The following is a 22,591-nucleotide window of genomic DNA, read 5'->3' as shown; positions in this document are numbered from 1 at the left end:
CTCAAGCCTCGAGGGTGCTGGAGGAAGCCCCAGGTATGTCTAATTTTTTTTTTAGTTTAATCCCATCTCCGGTACACTTTAAAGGGAAGGTCCAAGCAAAAAAAAAAAATGAGTTTCACTTACCTGGGGCTTCTACCAGCCCCATACAGCCATCCTGTGCCCTCGTAGTCACTCATTGCTGCTCCAGTCCCCCGCTGGCAGCTTTCTGACCTCGAAGGTCAGGGCCGAATTGTGTACATTTTTACACATTCCCGCTAGTGCAGGAACATTAACACATACATTTTTACGCGTTAGTGGTGCAACGTGTACATTTTTGTTCCTGCACTAGCTGGAATGCGTAAAAATGTATGCAATGTGGCCCTGACCTCCGAGGTCAGAAAGTTGCCAGCGGGGGACTGTAGCAGCAGTGAGTGACTACGAGGGCACAGGATGGCTGCATGGGGCTGGTAGAAGCCCCAGGTAAGTGAAACTCATTTTTTTTTTTTTTTGCTTGGACCTTCCCTTTAAGGGGAAAAAACCCTTAGGACTCAGACAACACTATAAGGGCCCATTCACACTAGAAGCACTTTTCTGAGCATTGTCCGGGTTTTTTAAAATCGCTCCCATTCACTTTCATTAAAATCATGGAAAAATTGACATGATTTACGCGTACGCGTACGCAATCGCGAAATCGCAGCGATTTTTCTACCATTTTAATGAAAGTGAATGGGAGCGATTTTAAAAACGATAATCGCAAAACGTTCACAAAAGCACTTCTAGTGTGAATGGGCCCTAAGTGCTTTTCTAAGCACTTTTTAACCCTCAGCGCTTTCTGATAGCTTTTTAAAAAATGCTCCCATTGACTTACATTAAAATCGCTCAGTTTTACCACGATCGCGATTTTAATGTAAGTCAATGGGAGAGTTTAAAAAACAACAACTTTTAGAAAGCGCTGATGGCTAAAAAGCACTTAGAAAAACACTTATAGTGTGTCTAAGCCCTTAGTGCAGGGGTCCCCAAACGTTTTGGGTCGAGGGCCGGGTCAACATACTTCAAACTGCTGGGGGGCCGGAGTATACATAAGATAATGTAGAAGTCTTTGTGGGCCAGACAGTAAAGCATACCCCGGTGACAACCTGCAGTCCAATTGGACAGCGGTGTCACCTGATGTGGAATTTGATTGGAAACCAGCGAACTACTGCTTTCTGGCGTCTATGTGGATGGGTGGTGCCAGCACTATTTTATATGAGGACTACCAATATTAATCAATAAAAAGGTAGCTGACCACATATAAGTAATACATTGTGTGTGGGGGGGGCCAGTAAATAAGCCTCAGGGGGCCACATTCGGCCTGCGGACCTTAGTTTGAGGACCACTGCCTTAGCGGTTAACTAGTTAAGCTGCTCCACTGCGCTACTCTGCAGAAGGCGAGGAGCTGGCCCCATGTTTGCTATAGTTACGCCACTTAGTTTGAGACTGTTCAATAAATATTCAATCTTCATAGACAATTTGGCCCGTGACTTAGACTAGGTTTTAGATTTTGGCCAGTTACGTGATCAAATTTGACACCTGTGGTGTAAGTAATCCTCATTATGCCAAAATCTTTCTATACCTTGACATATTGCACCTGGTATTCGTTCCCTCTGTGACTTTTCTTTCCTTGGGATCTCAGAGTCCGTCCTCCTCCAAGTTTCCAGGGACTTGCACGTTGCTAGAAGAGGTAGATACCAATAACTGAGCAGAATGTAAAACATATAACTTTAAAGAGACTCTGTAACAAAATTTTGAGCCCTATTTATTCTATCCTATAAGTTCCTATGCCTGTTCTAATGTGGTCTGTCTTACTGCAGCCTTTCCTACTTGCACTGTCTCTGTAATAAATCTTATCTTCTTTCCTCTGTCCTGTCTGTCGGGCTGAGGCTGGAATGTGCGGAATGTGCAGCACTGCTTGTCAATGGCAGAAGCTTTACACACACCCTCCAAGCTCTGCATGAGTCACACAGTAAGCTAGTTCTCAGCCTATTACACTCTGGTTAGCAGCCATGTCTTTTGTTTGTAAACACTGCTTTTTATTGTAAGAATTTTAGAGTACAGATTCTCTTTAAAGCAAACCTGAAGCAAAAAAATGTAAAATTATGATCTAACGATTTGCATGTTTAGTACGGATAATTAATAGAACATTAGTAGCAAAGAAAAGAGTCTCTTATTTTTATTTTCAGCTTTTGTTTTATAACATTGCATAACATATAACATTGCATAATTGTGTCATATTTGCAGTTTATTATTATTGATTTATAAATTGCCAACATATTCCGTGGCATTTACAAACCACACTTTGAATTTTAAGCTATAAGACAGAGCAGAGCTGATGACCCTTTGAACTTTCCTGCAGTAAAACCGTATCTCAGCCTACCTCTCACTGTTTCTGTGATGTATAAGCGCTTCAGGAAACAGCACTGTAGCTGACCCAAGTTGGGTCAAAGAGCTTCTAAACAGAAGTTCCGTAACTCTTCCTGTCCTGGAAACAATATGAGACTCCTTCCTATCTGTGCTGCTTATGTTCTATTTCTTAGCTGTATTACACATACAATTCATTATATCATAAGTTTATTTTCTCTTCATGCTTTTAACTGTTGATGTACTTCTTAGATGAGAAATAAATGTCTAGAAAGGGAATTCAGTGTATGAGGATCAGCACGATAACCAGGCAGGCGATTTCTCTTTTAACTATGGCTACCCGCTTGCCTCAGCTCTCCCAAGACTCTTCCAAAGTCTCTAAAAATGTTATTCATAGCTCCGGGAAATAAGGCAATTTGTATGTTAGGCTCATCGGCAGTAAAGTACGTCTGCATAGCCCGATATGTAAATCTAAACTTTTGGAATTATTTTCCACCTTAAAGCAACCAGCAAATAACTCGTTTATTCCAAATAAGAATGAAAAAAAAACTGTATTTGTGTAGACTGGCTGGTTTTATGTTTTATGCTAGAGTTGCTTCTCCATTGTGGTGAAGAGATTTACTGTTTCGGAATGCTATTTACCGGTGAAGTCTTTCCTGCCATCTATCAGAAGTGGCGGCTTTTAAAGAATAACATCTCAGCTATTTACTTTAAACAAATTCATTGTTTTGGGGATAGGAGACACACTTCCAGTCAAAACACTTAATAATGTCTCCTTATTTTTCATCCTTGAGATATTTTGTGTCATTTATTCAAAGTTGTGATTCCAATTTTGTGCATTTTGTTGTTGAAATGCAAAAACAAAAACTAACGCTGAATTACTTTTTGACTTTTGCAGTTTCAAGCCACCGTAAAGGAAGGTGTTACGGGCGTGATGGTAAACCTGACCGTCAGTGACAAGGATGACCCCACGACGGGAGCGTGGAAGGCGGTTTACACCATCATTAATGGCAACCCCGGCCAGAGCTTTGAAATCCATACTAATCCTAGAAACAACGAGGGCATGCTTTCTGTGGTCAAGGTAAGTAGTGATCAATGTGTTGCTATTGCCTGTTTTAATAGAAAACATATCCATATCCCTACATATATTCTGACCAAGCAGGAAGTATTGAATCGGAGAGTGTGGACCTAATGGAGGCCTGCTTATGATGTCATATCCTCTTCCCTCAGCTGTTCACATCCTGTGGGAGTTTCCCACACTTCACAGCTCCCACCCTGTTATAGTGGTCTGTAACACCTCCACCTTACACAACTGAAATCTTACCCCCACACTATGTTCCCCTCAATACACTTTCATCCCCCCCCCCCCCTTTGTAAATTAAAAAAAAAAAAAAACATTCACATCAATTACACACAACACCATGTCACTTACAACCCTCTCTGCCATACACAGTGTGCTACAACCCTCTATAGCTTACCCTCCTTCACCCGTAGGGCTTTCCCTCCCTGGTGGACCAGTAAAATCCCCCCCCCCCCCCCCCCCAAGCTTTCAGATACAGAGACAATCTTTAGTGGAACAAGTTAAAAAATCCACAAACTATGGCATTTCCACTAAGGGAAGGGGTATATTCAGGTTGTAGAAGATCCTTGTTTGGGTAAGCAGCACATTATGTAAACTATTCCAATTAATGCTCTGCAAATAGATGAGGAAGTGAATGTAGTAACAGATTATTTTTCTGGACTCCAAGTTCTCTGGAACTTTTGCTGCTCGGAGGAAATATGGCAAACCTAGACAACATACTGAAGAGTAGGGGCATCACTTTACCAATAATGATCAGGACAGAGTAGGGACATCCCTTTACCAATAATGATCAGGACAGAGTAGGTACATCCCTTTACCAATAAATAGCAGGACATCCCTTTACCCGTAATAATCAGGAGAGTTTGAAGTAATATAGACATGTCTTTACCTATAATCATCAGGGCAATGCAGAACAGGGACATCACTTTACCAGTAATGTTCAGAACAAATTTGGAGAAGGGATGACACCAGCCAGGATCAGGATAGTTAGGAAAAGGGACACCACTTAACCAATAATATTAGGGCAGTTCAGGTTCTGCTCTTTCCAATAGTAACATATAGCTGTGAGGGGAATGTGGGTCTAATGGACTATTTGGGCACTCCATAGGCACTAATGCAAAATATCGGCTATGGGGCACCTAAAGAAGAAATTAGGGCGCCCGATAAATAGTGGACCCCAGGCCTGTATAACTGAAATTTTTAGTTTTGAGAATAAGTGTTTCAATAAATATCGTTTTCAAATTGTTTGTATGTTCTTATTTCCAGCCATTGGACTGTGAGATTTTGGCATTTCACACTCTACTCATCAAAGTAGAGAATGAGGACCCGCTTATCCCAGATGTGGGCTATGGGGCCAGTTCCACCGCCACCGTCCAGATCAACGTGCTTGATGTCAACGAAGGTCCCGTCTTCCACCCTGACCCAATGAAAGTGTCAACGCCAGAAAACATTCCCGTGGGGTCCATCCTTCTCACTGTGAGTGCTACAGATCCGGATACCTTACAGCATCAGACCATGCGGTGAGTAGGTGAAGTCTCAGGTCCACATCCTAATGGCATTTCTTTCCTGAAATCTGCATTTGTGATGACTCACTTCAGGCTATTTACTGTGATTGGTGCTGACAAAAATAATATGGATTACTTTTTCAAAGCAGAACAGAAGTTATTTTGTTTTTCAAATGTGGGTGTTTTTGTTGTTGTTGTTCTATTTGTGTAGCTCATTGTAGTTCTATCTTTCTAACTCATTGTAGTTATGTCTCAAAGATTTCAGGATGCGTCAGACAGGAGACTGCTTCTCTATGAAGTGCTGTTATGTGTTTCAAGTTTGGTCTCAAACACGCCCCTTGAAGGCTTGTGGAGCTAAACATGGCGTGATGATGTCACTGCATTATCCCACCCCCAGGCTAGCTGAAGTAACAACCTCCTAAATATGGTTTTTTGTGTGTTTCGGTACTGGCTGTGCCTGAATTAAAGGTAGTGCATGTTGTCAGATTTTAACATGGAGAATGATGCATTCAATTGTTAAACATTTTTTTCGCCCCCATCTTCAGTGTAGAGGCACTGGGCAGCCAATCACCATGCAGCTCCCATTATGTGACAGGCATATGACGTTATCCCCCCCCCCCCCCACAATGGCTATTACTATTGTATTATATATATTTTTTTTTATATAGCGCCAATATCTTCCATGGCACTATAAAATGTACAAAAACATACAATGATTATGGAGCATAGATACATGAGCAGTTCTACCTACTATACATTGAGGACAACCAGTGACACAAGTACCGATACAATGGATGTGTTGTAAAACATCAGTGATGATGGATGATCACTTGATAAAACCGGAAACAAAAGGGGAAAGGGGGAAGACTTGCCCTTGAGAGCTTACAATCTAGAGGGTAGTGCACTTGGGGAATAGACAAAAGGGTTAGCAGATGAGCTTTACATTATAGTTAAAGCAAATTATAGGCTTGTTTGTACAGGTGAGTCTTGAGGGTACATTTGAAAATTTCCAGGCTTGTAGCAAGATGGGCAGGCTGTAGGAGAGAGTTCCAAAGAAGAAGTGACACTCCTGAGAAGTCCTATATGCGGGAGTGAGAGGAGGTAATATTATAATATTGATGGAATGCTATCGTTATGCTTGGCACACAACATGCAATTTCCCGTCAGAGAGACAGGTCGAACAGGTCCGATCTGATTTCCCGATCCTTTTTATGATCCATTTTCCGATCACTACTATACACCTGTCGGAAAAAATCAATGCAACCTGTCTATCTTACAGGAAATTGCATGTTGTGTACCAGTCCTAAAGACAACTTTGTAGGTGTGAAAGGTTGTATCACAACTTGCTTGTACGTAGGGAACTGCCCATATTGGATCCTAAACTAATGCACAGATAAATGTAATAGATGATAACAACACTAGCCTCTCACCTGTGTGGAGAGAAGTAGGGCCGGGCCGCCCATAAGGCGGGATGAGGCGGGTTTCTCAGGCGGCAAAGTCAGGGTGGCGGCACACACCTTGCCGTGGTTGTGGGGGGCTGCCGAGCTGGAGGGGGTAGCGGGCAGGGAGGGGGTATTTGGCACAGTGGCGGGGGTGGGGGGGGGGTCGGACCCCCCTCCCTCACCTGGGTCCCCCGATCTGCGCACCCCCTCCAGCTATTAAGCGCAGCGGGCGAGGATGACTCACCTCTTCCGCGTTCCAGCGTGCGGCCCACTCTCGTCACTTCCTGCAATGCTGCCCACTGAACTGTAAGTGGATGGCATTGCAGGAAGTGATGGGGGCGTCGCGGTTTTTCACAAGTTTGCCTCAAGCAGCAAAATGTCTAGAGCCGGTCCTGGAGAGAAGCAGTGATAGAGAAATCACCGCAGTTGCCCTGACGCTTGTACATTACCTGGACTGACATTTCTAAATGAGGCTTCATCCACTAAACTTGTGTTGTGAGTTTGGACATTTTACAACTAAATTAAGAAACAAAACAACTTATCTTAGTGTCTTTTTAACTTTGCCATTTTTTATTGTAGACGTTAATAGTTTTTTTTCCTTCTGATTTCTTAATTAGATGTTTGCCTGATGGTACCGGGCAGATTTAAGAGTTTAATACTGGTGCTCTTCCACAACCCCTGAAATTTTAATTAGCGGCTCTGACTCTCTGTCATCTGGAAGCGATCGGCCCATCTTTAATAAATCTGCACACCCTGGGAAATTAAGAGAGGCCAAGTATGGAGTGCTGTATGAATAGCCGTAGATCTTAATTAAACATGAGAATAATTATTGGTGATAAAAACTGGCCCCATCTCATCGGTCGACTTCTTTATATCAGCGGGCTAATTATAGCAGAGCTAATATTTTTTACCAGCATGTTTCCATATTCTGAACAGCTAAAAAATGTTCTGAGATTTCAGCTCTCCATGAGCCTGACTGGAGATAGATGGGGATAGTTATCCATATCATGCAGTCCCCGAGTCAGCTGAGGTACTATGAGGTGCCCTAGAAGGTGACATACTGGATCCATATCCTGCAGTGGCCGAGTCAGATGAGGTACTATGAGGTGCCCTAGAAGGTGACATACTGTATCCATGTCCAGAAGTGGCCGAGTCTGCTGAGGTCACTATAAGGTGCCCTAGGAGGTGACATACTGTACCCATATCCTGCAGAGTCAGCTGAGGTCACTATAAGGTCCCTTAGGAGGTGACATACTGGACATACTCACATAGAAACAAAGGCAGATAATAACTATATATCCATGCTTGATCTGTATGATCGCTCTGTAAGGGTAAGGGTTACAGCGAGGGCTTCACACCCTAATGGGGCACTCCAGTGGTGAGCTCTATTCTAGGGAGCACTGTAATGGTAACCCTCTAAAAGGGGAAATACCATAGATGAGGGAACATTATAGCTGGGGGCACTATACTGGGGAAGCACTGTAATGATAACCCTCTAAAAGGGGAAACACCATAGATGAGGGAACACTATAGCTGGGGGCACTATACTGGGGAAGCACTGTAATGATAACCCTCTAAAAGGGGAAACACCATAGATGAGGGAACACTATAGCTGGGGGCACTATACTGGGGAAGCACTGTAATGATAACCCTCTAAAAGGGGAAACACCATAGATGAGGGAACACTATAGCTGGGGGCACTATACTGGGGAAGCACTGTAATGGTAACCCTCTAAAAGGGGAAACACCATAGATGAGGGAACACTATAGCTGGGGGCACTATACTGGGGAAGCACTGTAATGGTAACCCTCTAAAAGGGGAAACACCATAGATGAGGGAACACTATAGCTGGGCGCACTATACTGGGGAAGCACTGTAATGGTAACCCTCTAAAAGGGGAAACACCATAGATGAGGGAACACTATAGCTGGGGGCACTATACTGGGGAAGCACTGTAATGGTAACCCTCTAAAAAGGGGAAACACCACAGATGAGGGAACACTATAGCTGGGCGCACTATACTGGGGAAGCACTGTAATGGTAACCCTCTAAAAGGGGAAACCCTTTCAATGAATAAACCATAAGAGGCACTACAATGGTGGGCACTATACTGGGGGAATTGTAATAATGACCCTCTATAGGGGAAACATCATAGATGAGGGAACACTATAGAAGGGCACTATATTGAGAATCACTGCAATGGCAACACTATTAAAAGGGAAACATCATAGATGAGGGAACACTATACACGGGGCACTATAGTGGTAACCGCTATACTTGGGGAGCACTGTCATGGCAGCACCATAGATGGGGGAACACTATACATGGGGCACTATAGTGGTAAGCACTATACTGGGGAAGCACTGTAATGGCAACACTATAAAAGGGGAAGCACCATAGATGAGGGAACACTTTACATGGGGCACTATAGTGGTAAGCACTATACTGGGGAAGCACTGTAATGGCAACACTAGAAAAGGGGAAGCACCATAGATGAGGGAACACTATACACGGGGCACTATACTGGGGGGGGGGGGGGGACACTCTAATGGCAACATTATAAAAGAGGAAAGCGCATCAATTAGGGAACACTATAGTGGCAAGCACACTAATGTCATTCCTCTGATGATGGAGCAGATGCAGTATGTGAATAGGTGAATATTCACTAAAATTTGGACTGCCAAAAATAGGCAACCACTTGAAGTGTTTTGCGAGTATAAGATGTCTCTCCGATAGTTCCAGCTCCACTAGTGTTGCTCTGGAATGAAGGTGGGGGGAGGGGTTTGACAAGCTGTACAGGGTTACTCCGTACCTCTAGGGAGCGGAGGGGGGGGGGGGACTTGAGGGGCTGCACATTCTGGAAGAGACTCTCTGAGTAGATGATCTTGGAGCGGTTGTATTTCCACATTTAGCACCTTCTGTAGAAGTTGACTACAAACAATGAAAGCTGGTAACTATTAATCTAGCTTTTCTTTATGTAGCGGTTAGCACTTCCTCCTACTTCTCCTTTATCTGATCTATTACCAGTTCTGGGCACCGCTTAGCATTGTCAGCAACTAGAATGGAATGGGGAGTTCCTCTGATATGAGTAGTCTGCACATCTGGGAAAGTGATCACAAGGCATCCAGCGCAGGAGATTTGTGCGCAGCTGGCGCCACCATAGACCATAATAGGAATTATGGCTATAGCGCCGCACAGAGTATAACTTCGGCGCCGTCAGAAGACGGAGCTGAAGTTACATTTAAAACACTGTAATTCGGCCGCCAGCAATAGCTGGAAGCCGAATTACATCATTCCCCATCATCCACATGGACCTGGAGGGGGAATAGTAATTAACACGGCTGTGACTTGTTCAGCAGCAGCAGCATCAGCCATATACCGGCTGTATCCTGCGCCCAAAGTATCCCGGTGGCCACTTATCTCGCACGCCAGGGAAAGCACCATTAAAGCTGACTGATCTATGCAGGTCTTGTTTTAACTTCTGTATCCAGATCATGTCTTTTCCTGGAAAAGCCTTACTTCCTTTCGCAAGAGAATGCCAAACCGTATTTTGCACGTATTACAGCAGTATAGCTCTGCAGGTTTTCACCAGTACTGATACCTTCACTGCAGACCTGTCACTCCCTGAAATAATTCACAACATGAATATACAACAAAGGAGGCTGTGAGGTGTTACACTGCAACAATCCTCTATCAGGCAAGAATGGGACATTTCCCTTACAAACCTACAGCAACCAGTCTCCTCATCCCAAACGTTTGTGTTATTAAAAAAGGAGATATGAGAGAAGGCTAAAATGCTCTGTACCAACTTTTGTTAAATTTGTTGTTGGCATCAAATTGAAAATGAGCATGTATTTTTCAAAAAGGACATTTCTCAATATCTCCTACTTTGCACTTTTGTTTTAATGAAATATGGATGTTTACGTGAGCTGCATACACTGGCGTAACTACAAATCATTGGGGACCCCCAACAAAATGGGCCCCTTCAATGTTGACACCCCTTTCCCAGCTTCCCCTTGGTGACCATCACTGCCTGGGGGCTCATCTTACAAGGGTCATAAAACAAGTGTGGCCATCATGATCTTCACACCCCTAACAACTGATCTAAATTATAATCCCCTGTATCGAAGGAAGGGAAGATTAGTAGTTGAGGGCCCCCCAACAGCTCTCGCTCCCCCTGCGGTTTCCAGGGCTGCATTTCTATAGTTACGCACCTGTCTGCAAACCATCACATCCTCTTTCTATGGACATTTCACAGTGTCTATGTCCCTCTACACACTCCTATAACAACTGTATACTAGGTGGCTGCAGACCACGTGACACTAATATGGAGGTAAAGAAGATAGCTACTTCTGCTTGCTTAAAACTGGAGCACATGGTGGGTGGGGGAGCAGGCGTGTGGATTACACTTGGAAGCAGGTTTATTACTCTGTGGCTGGGTTGGATTGGTTGGTGTTGTGTTTGGTGGAAGAGAGGAGAACAGAAGTGTCTTTTCTGCTCTCCTTGCACTTTCATGTAGGATATATAAAGGGAATCACATAATCTATAGTTTCCTGGAAGATGTTACAGATTCTTGGTTTGCCATGGCTGACGTTGGTGGTGAAGGGGGAGATTTCTGCTTGAGGATTATTCTTGGTATTGTGTATCAGTCTGATTAGTTCTTATTGACCAGGAAACCCACGATCCTCCAAAAAATTGCACCGCACGCTAAGCCTCCGGCCACAACTGCGCTGCCCACAGGTACGTCCATTCAAACTTAAAATGAACCAGAGACGAAGCACCCTCATATATTTTAACATATATATCAGTGGGAACATTAGAGAAAACACCTACCCTGCTCTCTGTTTTATTATTCACTGCTAAGCCTGCTTCTTATCAGCCCTGATAAAATCCCCGACTGAGCATTCAGTCTGGGTTTGCTCAGGAATCATTATAGCTGAGTCATTATAGCAGAGCCCGAAGGGAGCACGCTTGGGCTTGAAAAGACATCAGAGAAGACAGACTCCGCTATAATGATTCCTGAGCAAAGCCAGGATGCTCAGTCGGGGATTTTATCAGGGCTGATAAGAAGCAGCCTGAGCAGTGAAGGATGAAACAGAGAGCAGGGTAGGTGTTATCTCTAATGTTCCCACTGAAATATATGTTAAAATACATGAGGGTGCTTTGTCTCTGGTTCACTTTAAGTTTGCATGCACACCACAACTGCTGCACTAAGCTACCACTCACACCTGCACTGTCCACACTAAGCTGTCATCCACAGGTGCGCCCATGCACACCACAACCACCATACTGAGGTGCCACTCACAGTTGCACTGCCCACAGGTGTGTCCAAGCATACTTAAGTACTGTATATACTTGCGTATAAGTCTAGAAATTTAGTTCTGGTCAAAACAAGTAACAAGGAAAAAGGCAGGAGGGGGAATATTGGGCTGCAGGAAGGGGGGTGAATTATTGCAGCACTTGGGCGCCTGAACGAATTATTGGCTGCACTTAAGGGACAGGAGGGGTTAATGACTGCAATACTGTATGCAGTGCAGTCATTAACCCCTCCTGGGCCCCAAGTGCAGCTGTTAATTCTTCCTGGTCCCCTAGTGCAGCCCTTAACTTTACTGGGTAGACTTATACTTGAGTTAATAAAAAATTCCAGCTTGAGAGGGTCAAATATTGGAGTCGGCTTATACATGAGGTCGATTTTTATTCAAGCATATACAGTATGCACAGATGCACCTGCTACTGTGCATGCCTACCACAACCTGCTGGAGTAAGCCGTCACCCACACTAAGCCACTGCCCACAACTGTGCCAGCCACACTTCCCATGAATACTTACAGCCTTTGGTTAGCATATAAGATAAGTCCTAGCTGGAATCCATTTGCCCTGGGACATAAATGTGAAGCAAATAAATATGTTGGCACCGCACATCATGTGTGACAATATAGCACTGAGCTCTTCATGCTCCAGGATAATGATATGATGTGTGAGCAGCTCTACAAGTGTGTGTAGCAAACCAGCTATTCTCTTATCTCAAGTACTTTTATATTCCAGAGTGTTCTTCAAAGGAGCTGCTAGTGTTTTTCCTGCGAGCTGTACTGTGAATGGAGTGTTTACATTAAACCTGAACAATAAAGCTTTGAAATCTAAGAAATGCCTTGTACTTTTCAACTGAACAAGTAAAAAAAGCTGCTTACTTTGTTCAGTAAATATAAAAGAGCAAACAATGTGCCCCTACCACACCTGCAGTAGCACCCCAACTACACCACTAATTAATCACACCTCAACCCCTCGTAGTCACATTCCTACTACACCACTAATCACACCTCCACACCACCACACTTCCACTACACCACTAATCACACCTTCACACCACATACTGTAGTCACACTTCCACTACACCACTAATCACACCTCCACACCACCACACTTCCACTACACCACTAATCACACCTCCACACCACCACACTTCCACTACACCACTAATCACACCTTCACACCACATACTGTAGTCACACTTCCACGACACCACTAATCACAAGTCCACACCACAACCTCACACTTCCACTACACCACTAATCACACCTCCACACCACCACACTTCCACTACCCCACTAATCATACCTTCACCCCACATACTGTAGTCAAACTTCCACAACACAACTAATCACACCTCCACACCACCACACTTCCACTACACACTTCTACTCCACTTCAGCAGTGAAGGCAAGACACAGGGTCCAGCAGTGAAGGCAAGACACAGGGTCCAGCAGTGAAGGCAAGACACAGGGTCCAGCAGTGAAGGCAAGACACAGGGTCCAGCAGTGAAGACAAGACACAGGGTCCAGCCCTGAAGGAAAGACATAGGGGCCAGCAGTGAAGGCAAGACACAGAGGGGCCAGCCGTGAAGGAAAGACATAGGGTGCAGCAGTGAAGTCAAGACCTATGTCTTGACTTCACTGCTGGACCTCTATGTCTTGCCTTCACGGCTGGACCCCATGTCTTGCCTTCACGTCTGGACCCTATACCTAGCAGTGAAGGCAAGACATAGGGTCCGGCAGTGAAGACAAGACACCGGGTCCGGCAGGCGTAGGCAGGACACAGGGTCCAGCAGTGAAGGCAAGACACAGGGTCCAGGAGTGGAGGCAAAACACGAGGTGAAGTTAAGACATAAGGTCCAGCAGTGGAGGCAATAGATAGGGACTAGAGAGAGTAGGTACAAGATATGACTGCAGAGTTCAAAGTAGGCAGGATGGACCTGGAGATAAAGGCTGAGAAGTGTAACAGTGAATTTGGGTCATGAGGTGTCTTGAACCAGAATGGAGAAGTCAACAGAATCTAGTAGTGACATGACCTACGTTTTATCAGCATCTATAAAGTATTTCAGATAAGATTTTTTTCTCCTTATGCCATTATATCATTAAGTGCATCCATGTAAAAGGTTCTTAAAAGTCAGTATATGAAAGATGTAATAATAATTCCTTTCTGGCAAGCTTCACACATGGAGAAATGGCTGCATATGAGAGATGGTGGTGGCCCTTAGTGAAATTGGATACTCCACTTCCGATGAGCAATCGTATAATGCTCTTGTATGAAGAGGTAAAATATAAACTGACACATATAGAAGAGTGGATGGAGAACGGACTGCCTTTAATTTAATATTATCCTTTGTAAAGTGGAAATGACAAGTCTTATTAGCGGGATTATTTCAATGGCCTTGGTGGAATTAATCAGCGTTGACCTTAACTTGTCAGTCACGGTATGGATCTCCGATCAGATATCTGTCAGGCTCCGCATTACGTCTTCACTTGACCGCTCTTCTATTTCCTGATAGCGGCTTTTTGACGACACTGACGGGATGTCATATTCCCGAGACGGATCATCCGGAGGCTTTATCAGCGCAGATAATTCATGAATACTAATGGCCCACATATATAAGTGACACTTATTGTCAAGACTCAAGTTCCTCTTTTTCTTCTTCCAGCGTTTCTTTGCCAAGGCCAAAAATAGATGGAATTATTCAAAGGCTCATCAGGGAACTTTAATGCATCGTTATCTTCACCAAATGGAAGCTGTAATTCCTCTATTGTAATACGGAATGGATTTTATGTCATTTATTGGTGGGTTTGTTAGAGGGGGTAGCTTGGCAGTTCTTTAGGGTCTCTCTGAGTGACCTGTCCATCACATTGGGCAACATTATCGGGATGTTTTTTACATATTACCTGCCCCAACCTTCTATGACTGTTTTCTGACTCAGCTCCCAAAGAATGGAATATAAGTGTCTAAAGGTCACAGCAGGATATATTAGGAATTGTAGTGCTTTATGCAGCAGGCAACTAGTCCAAGGATCAGCATCAACTTCCAATAGCCCTGCTGCTAAGAGAGTGTTGCTGGAATAGAATAATGTGTGAATCTAATACTACTGAGGTTACAGTATATGTAAAATCACTATGGCATTTGCGCAGCTGGTAATTAAGAGGATAACAATGACCGTCTCCCCATTCCTCTCATTATGGATTCCATAAACACTGTAGTATGGTAAAATAGTGGTTCCCCTTGCTCCAACCTGTGTTGTAGATCACAAGGCTGGCTAGGCTGAACTGCAAATACTCTGGCAGGAAAAAGCACATTGCGGTATGTATTTTTCCAGCTGGCTGAAGTTGGCATCCCTCTGGTAATTATCAAGCGTTTATAAATGAATGACCAGGTGAGAACGAGCAGGAGAGAGCTTGTGATCCAATGCTGCAGAAAATGAAGGAGGGTTAGATAGACTTCCCTGAACACAGAAGCGGTGGGAGATATGGAGGGTTACATGGACTTCCCTGAACACAGAAAAAGTGGGAGATACGGAGGGTTAGATGGACTTCCCTGAACACAGAAGAGGTGGGAGATATGGAGGGTTACATAGACTTCCCTGAACAGAGAAAAAGTGGGAGATACGGAGGGTTAGATGGACTTCCCTGAACAGAGAAGAGGTGGGATATATGGAGGGTGAGATGGACTTCCCATGAACACAATAGAGGTGGGAAATACGGAGGGTTCGATGGACTTCTCTGAACAGAAAAGAGGTGGGTAATATGGAGGGTTATATGTACTTCTTTGAACAGAGAAAAGGTGGGATATATGGAGAGTTAGATGGACTTCCCTGAACAGAGAAGAGGTGAGAGATATGGAGGGTTAGATGGGCTTCCCTGAACACAATAGAGGTGGGATATACGGAGGGTTAGATGGACTTCCCTGAACAGAGAAGAAGTGGGAGATATGGAGCTTTAGACGGCCTTCCCTGAACAGAGAAGAAGTGGGAGATACAGTATAGAGGATGAGATGGACTTCCTTGAACAGAGAAGAGGTTTGAGATATATACAGTTAGATGGACTTCTCTGAACCAGGGTTATAACTACAGGAGAGCAGCCTCTTTTGACCACAGGGAGCTGTGAGAGGGCCCCAATTACTACCATCCCTCTGGCCCAAAAACACCTGATCTGAAGGATAGACCCCTTTTATCAAACTTGATATGGGTGTAAAGATTACGATGTCCACACTTGTTTTATGACCTTGCAAGATAGACCTCCAGGCTGTGAGGGTCACCAGGAATAGGCAAAGCAAAGGGTGTGAACATGGGAGGCCCCATCAAAGTTTTGTTGAGGGGGCCCATGATTTGTAGTTACGCACCTGCCCTGAACAAAGGAAAGGTGGGAGATGTGGAAGGTGATATGAACTTCCGTGAACAGAGAAGAGGTATTAGATACAGAGGATGAGATGAGCACAGAAGAGGTAGGAGATACAGAGGGTTAGATTAATTTCCATGAACAGAGAGGAGGGCAGTCACATTGCAGTTGGAAGCTGCCTGCAATCCACTAGAACAGACTTGAGATGTGGACCACAAGATGAAGAAGACCTTCTTTACTTTTGTTCAGGGGCAGATTATAACTTCTGATTGTGATTATACCTGCCAGGGTTTAATTGCTTGCTCAAAAATCATCATCTGCGTAAGCAATTGATGTTTCCTTATGACAAAACATCTTAAAATGATGTAAATTACGAGTTTTTGAAATTTCCTGAAGTTTTTCTGTAACAATGAAGAGTAGAAACAAACTTCTGTGTACCGATTTGTGCAGAATTCAGCGGTGTGTAAAAAAACAATTTACACGGAGGCAATAGAGAATGGAAATACATAGCAGGACCTCTGCGGGGACTCTCAGCCAATAAGATTGAGAAACTGGGATTTGTATAACACCCGTGTTCCAGATGCACATCGCTGTTGATTCATACTCCGACCTCCTATTCCAGAACAATGCTCTCCTTGCTTTCTGTCTGAGGTGGTTACAGAAAATGAGATTGTCACACCTTTCCCGGTACACACAGGAGGTGTGAGATGTTCTTCTAATCAGGAACATGGAACTGTGAAGTCATATGAACAGGCTCTACCCTACACATGCTACACTGGCCACCTCTGGCACAAATATTATCTTAGATGCAGTCATGACGACGGAAAACCGAGATGGTAATTGATTTCTATAAATTTTAGAGTCTGGTGGTGGCACCCAAGAGCTGGTGTTATATAACAGCTACTAGCACCTTCACATTGCTCACCTGCCACTCTCTGCTGGTGGGAATGAGAGCAGATCTGTCAAATGAGATCAGGAGGATAGGAAACTGCCGAGCGATATCATAAACTAATAGTGAAACAACAATGTTTTGAACTCTGCTCACAGTTCAGGCTAATTCCCAATTCAATGGCTCTCTCCGTATTTCTCCATGCAGTTATCTCTAGAAGTCTCCTACCCGCACAGTTCCAAAAATAAAATATTGAATTCAGTATTTTATTTTTGGAACTGTGCGGATCTGAGACTTCTTGCTATTGTGATACTGTTGGTACACAGGGAGGACCTGGCACGTTCCTTTTGCCTGGTTCACGAGTGCCGACCCATTATTGGATTGACCATGCAGTTATCCTGAAACTCTGACCTCAACAGTAAAATCGATCAACAGTAATTAGGTGCACAGAGCAAGAAGCCTTGCTACTTTTAACATCTGCATCGATCCATTGACACTCCTGTCTGCCTATCTTGCCAATAACCCTTGAAATGTGCAGCCAAATTGAACGTTTAAAGGAAATGTCCAAGATGAATAAAAAGTAAAAATCTACTTACCTGGGGCTTCCTCCAGCCCCTGGCAGCCGTCCTGTGTCCTTGTTGCAGCTCCGCTCCCTGCCAGTGGCCCGGAGTCCCCTCAGGTACAAGAGGCCTACTTGCATTGCAGCGTGCGGCTCACGTAGTCGCGCTGACGTCATCTGGGCTGTACTACGTAGGCGTAATAGTTCTGCGCCTGTGCTGTACAGTCTGGATGATGCCAGTGGCACTCAGTGAGCTGCATGGTGTAGCGCAAGCAGATGCCGACCTGGCGAGGTCGGCATCTGCACTGGAGAGGACCTGGAGCCACCTGAGCTGCGGCAAGGGCACAGGACGGCTGCCAGAGGCTGAAGGAAGCCCGAGGTAAGTAGATTTTTACTTTTTATTTATCCTGGACCTTCCCTTTAATTCAGGAAAAGTGGAAGTTTGCTTTAAAAGAAAGATCTTTGTATGTTCTTTTTTAAAGCATGATTACCTTTACCTTGTGTCTGTGTGCAGATAAATGTGCCTCCCATTCCTCATTTTCTGGTCAGCGCCCTTTGACCTGGACATGCTGCGCTGCAAATGCGCATTATGTACTATTGGACTTCCTGTGACAGCACTCGCCAGTGAGCGCGCGCACCCCGGGTGCATCCTCACACTGGTGTGCACACCTCCCACCAGCGAGCACCATCACCAGAAGCCCAATAGGACATACTGCGCATGCGCAGCTCAGTAAGTTCATGTTAAAGGGCATCAACTGCGCCGATCAGGAAATGAGTAACTGGAGACACAGAGGGCAAAATGTAAAAGTCGTTGGTCCAGGGGAGGTGCAGTAAGCCTATGCGCATCTCCACACACACACACTCACACACACTCACACACACTCACACACACACACGTACACACACTGTACACACACACACACTGTACACACACTGTACACACACTGTACACACACTCACACACACACACACACACACTCTCACACACACACACTCTCACACACACACACTCACACACACACACACTCTCACACACACACACTCTCACACACACACACTCTCACACACACACACACACACACACACACACACACACACACACACACACACACACACACACACACACACACACTCACACTCACACTCACACTCACTCACACTCACACACTCACACTCACTCACTCACACACACACACTCACTCACTCACACACACACACTCTCACACACACACACTCTCACACACACTCACACACACACACTGTACACACACACACACTGTACACACACTGTACATACACTGTACACACACTGTACACACACACACACACACACACACACACACTCTCACACACACACACTCTCACACACTCACACACACACACACTCTCACACACACACACACTCTCACACACACACACACACACTCACACTCACACTCACACACACTCACACTCACACTCACTCACTCACTCACTCACACACACACACACACTCACACACACACACTCTCACACACACACACACTCTCACACACACTCACACTCACACACACACACACACACACACACACACACACACACTCTCACACACACACACTCTCACACTCACACACACTCACACAATTTTAAAATGTAAATTAGGGCTAAGGTACCCTTTCAATTCAGCAAGGCATTGGAAACATCCCTTAAAGGAAACCAGAGGCGATAAAAGATAAAAATGTTATACATACCCGGGGCTTCCTCCAGCCCCATGTGCACGGATCGCTCCCACACCGCCGCCCTCAGTATTCTACAGCTCCGGCACCAGGTCACATAAGTTCTGCCGGTCGCAGCCGCAGGAGAGATAGGTAGAGAGCGCACTTCTCTTGCGTCAGACTGGCTGTGTGTACTGTAATGCTCTTGTTCATGGCTCACAACTGTCCCTCTTTTGGAGGGACTGTCCCTCTTTTGGAGGGACAGTCCCAATTTGGGGACACTGTCCCTCTTTCTTCCCCTTTTGTCCCTCTTTCAGGACTGATCTGTGTAAATATATGTATTTTCTACTGAAAAAATGTGTATAATTAACTCTAGACTTTATTCCCATCCTTTATATTGATATATTTCTTATCTTCAAGTGTTAATATGAAGGTAAATTAAGCAGGATGGAAAGGATCAGTGTGATTTGAATTCTAAAACAACATATTTTTCTTATGAAATGTTTATGGTATGCGAGACTAGGGGTGTGTCAGGGGTGTGGCTTAAGTGTCCCTCTTTTTTATCTCAAAATGTTGGGAGGTATGCTTTTTTCGTTTAAATGTGTAGTGTACCAGTGTGTACAGTGTGTGTGTTACATGTGACTGCGGTGTAATGTAATACTCTTGTCATATATACAGTGCTGCCCATAATTATTTATTATGGGCATTACCAAAAATACTGAAGAAATGGTAAGTAGACAACAACATTAACGTTTTGGAGTGGCCCAGGCAGAGTCCTGACTTGAATCCAATTGAGAGGGAGGGAGCTAAAGATCAGGGTGATGGCAAGAGGACCCTCCAACCTGAAAGATTTGGAGCTCATTGCTAAAAATGAATAGGCAAAAATACCTGTGGAGACATGGAAAAAGCTGGTCTGCAATTATACGAAGTGTTTGAGTGCTGTAATAGCCAATAAAGGATTTTCTATTGATTGCAGAGAAGGGTAAGAATAATTTTGGACTGGACACTTTTTTTTAAATAAAAACTGAGAAATGTTTTTTTTTTTTCACACAAATGCCTTTTGTACATCGTCTTATTATCTTCTATCAAAAAGTTACTTGCAGATTGATCAAAAAGTTACTTGCAGGTTGAATAAAAGTAACTTTAAATTTGCCAGGGGTATGTATAATGATGTACGTATAGTGTGTGTGTGTACAATGTGTATGTTAGGTAGCAGGAGAAAAGGGCGCCGGCTGAGGGTGGACAAAAAGGGAGCTGCCATAAACTTTAATGCAATTATCGTTAATACAGCGAAAAAAGGGTGCCGTGATAAATATCGCTAACAACATTAGAACATGATAGTTTTGAAGTATGTTATCATTTTAGAAGCTTGCAACGTTATAGTTCTTGTCATATTATTTCATCTATATTTCACAAATTTTACGTGATCAAAGATAATATCGTTACCCTGTGTAAAAGGGTGTTTCTGCAGAGAGAGTGGTTAGGGTTAGGCACCACCAGAGGGAGTGGTTAGGGTTAGGCACCACCAGGGGGAGTGGTTAGGGTTAGGCACCACCCGGGCGGCAGTTAGTTTTAGGCAACACCAGGGGGGATGGTTAGGGTTAGGTACCATCGGGGGTGGCGGGTTAGGGTTAGGCGCTACCAGGGGAGGGTTCTGTGTGAAGGTAGGATTGGGTTAAGCTGTATTGTTGAATTACATGACAATATTTAACGTTAATATCTTTTTGTTCTTATTTCTCGTCTGTTTTTACAACGGTATTTATCGTTAAAGCTTGACAACATGTTTATCGTTATTAGATTTTTTTAATAACCGGCGCCATTTCGTTATCAACTCGGGCCCTTTTTTCACGGCGTCCTTTTTTCATGCACGCGTCTGTTACATGTGACTGCGGTGTACTGTAGTGCTCTGGTCAATCTGCCTCTCACGTACTTATTGTTGTATCTCCATAGTTGCGGAGGCTTGTGGTTAATTCCTCACACTTCACTTCATTAAAGGATACCACAACTGAAATGTGACATAATGAGATAGACATGTGTATGTACAGTGCCTAGCACACACATAACTAGGCTGTGTTCCTTTTTTTCTTTCTCTGCCTGAAAGAGTTAAATATCAGGTATGTAAGTGGCTGACTCAGTCCTGACTCAGACAGGAAGTGACTACAGTGTGATCCTCACTGATAAGAAATTCCAACTATAAAACACTTTCCTAGCAGAAAATGGCTTCTGAGAGCAAGAAAGAGGTAAAAAGGGGGAATTTCTTATCAGTGAGGGTCACACTGTAGTCACTTCCTGTCTGAGTCAGGACTGAGTCAGCCACTTACATACCTGATATTTAACTCTTTCAGGCAGAGAAAGAAAAAAAGGAACACAGCATAGTTATCTGTGTGCTAGGCACTGTACATACACATGTCTATCTCATTATGTCACATTTCAGTTGTGGTATCCTTTAAGCTCTCCCTAGGATGACATTTGTAGCAGTTCCCTCTTTGAAGACGTTTCCCGCCAGGTAGCAGTCACTGATTCACAGACGCACATTTACTAGGTGGGATGTTGTCCTACACGGCGGCTCATCCTCGTCCGCCTCATTTACAGACGGCTTTATGTCTGTCTGTGCTCTGCATGGCTCCAGTGTACGACTCACAGACACACACGACACGGGAAACCATCTACTTCCTGCCAGTTGCCTTGTGGATAGACTGAGCAGAGCGTTCCACGCATGCATGAGAGGGAAGCGCTCCCTGTTTATGAGATGATCATGGAAAATATTTTGGCAGCATTACATTTTTTCTCACTGAAGAATAAAAGGAAATAGTGTTTTGCATCAATGCTCAAACTGGTCTGCATCCTAAGGTGAATAAAATCACGTTTCCGGAAAACGCAACAGAAAACGCACCTAATGCAAGTCAATGGGCCACATGAAAAAACGCATATGTTTACGTTCTGCCATGTGCGTTTTTTTAAAACGTAGGACTTGCTGCATATTTTTCCACATAATGAACATCAATGGTGACGTAGAGGTATTGCAGTTTAGTGCATTTTTAGTGCGTTTTTTTTTTATGTTTTAAAAAAAAAAATAAAAAACAAAAAACCCACGTTTGTTGATGTATTTCCGCTTCCTGTTGACTTCCTAGTGATTCGCATAAAAAAAAAATAGGCATACAAAACGCATATGCAATTTATATATGCAAACCACAAACGCATTAAAATGCATACAAAACGCAAGAAAAACACGTCCGGAAAAAAATGCAGAGGCGCTGAAAACTCATGCAGAATGCACTGAAAACGCACAAACGCATATTCAGTAAAAAGCTAACTTTGCTCAAATTCGGATCCGGGAGACATCCGGATAGTTCTATCCGGATATCTCCCAGTTACCAGTGCGGGGT

General features: G+C 44.1%; 1 protein-coding gene across 6 annotated transcripts in view; it reads left to right on the top strand.

The window, feature by feature from the left end:
• The window catches only part of CDH13 (cadherin 13), a 1,882,652-nt gene that overhangs the window by 1,731,417 nt on the left and 128,644 nt on the right, over positions 1 to 22,591 (top strand). For all 6 annotated transcript variants that reach the window (XM_068261396.1, XM_068261398.1, XM_068261397.1 and 3 more), the window contains 2 exons: positions 3,275 to 3,457; positions 4,724 to 4,977. In XM_068261396.1, the coding sequence (XP_068117497.1) occupies positions 3,275 to 3,457; positions 4,724 to 4,977 (437 nt within the window). The remainder of the gene's footprint in view (positions 1 to 3,274; positions 3,458 to 4,723; positions 4,978 to 22,591) is intronic.

The sequence above is a fragment of the Hyperolius riggenbachi genome, chromosome 11 (genome assembly GCF_040937935.1).
Source record: "Hyperolius riggenbachi isolate aHypRig1 chromosome 11, aHypRig1.pri, whole genome shotgun sequence".
Classification (NCBI taxonomy): domain Eukaryota; kingdom Metazoa; phylum Chordata; class Amphibia; order Anura; family Hyperoliidae; genus Hyperolius; species Hyperolius riggenbachi.
This window is presented reverse-complemented; position numbering and strand designations above follow the sequence as displayed.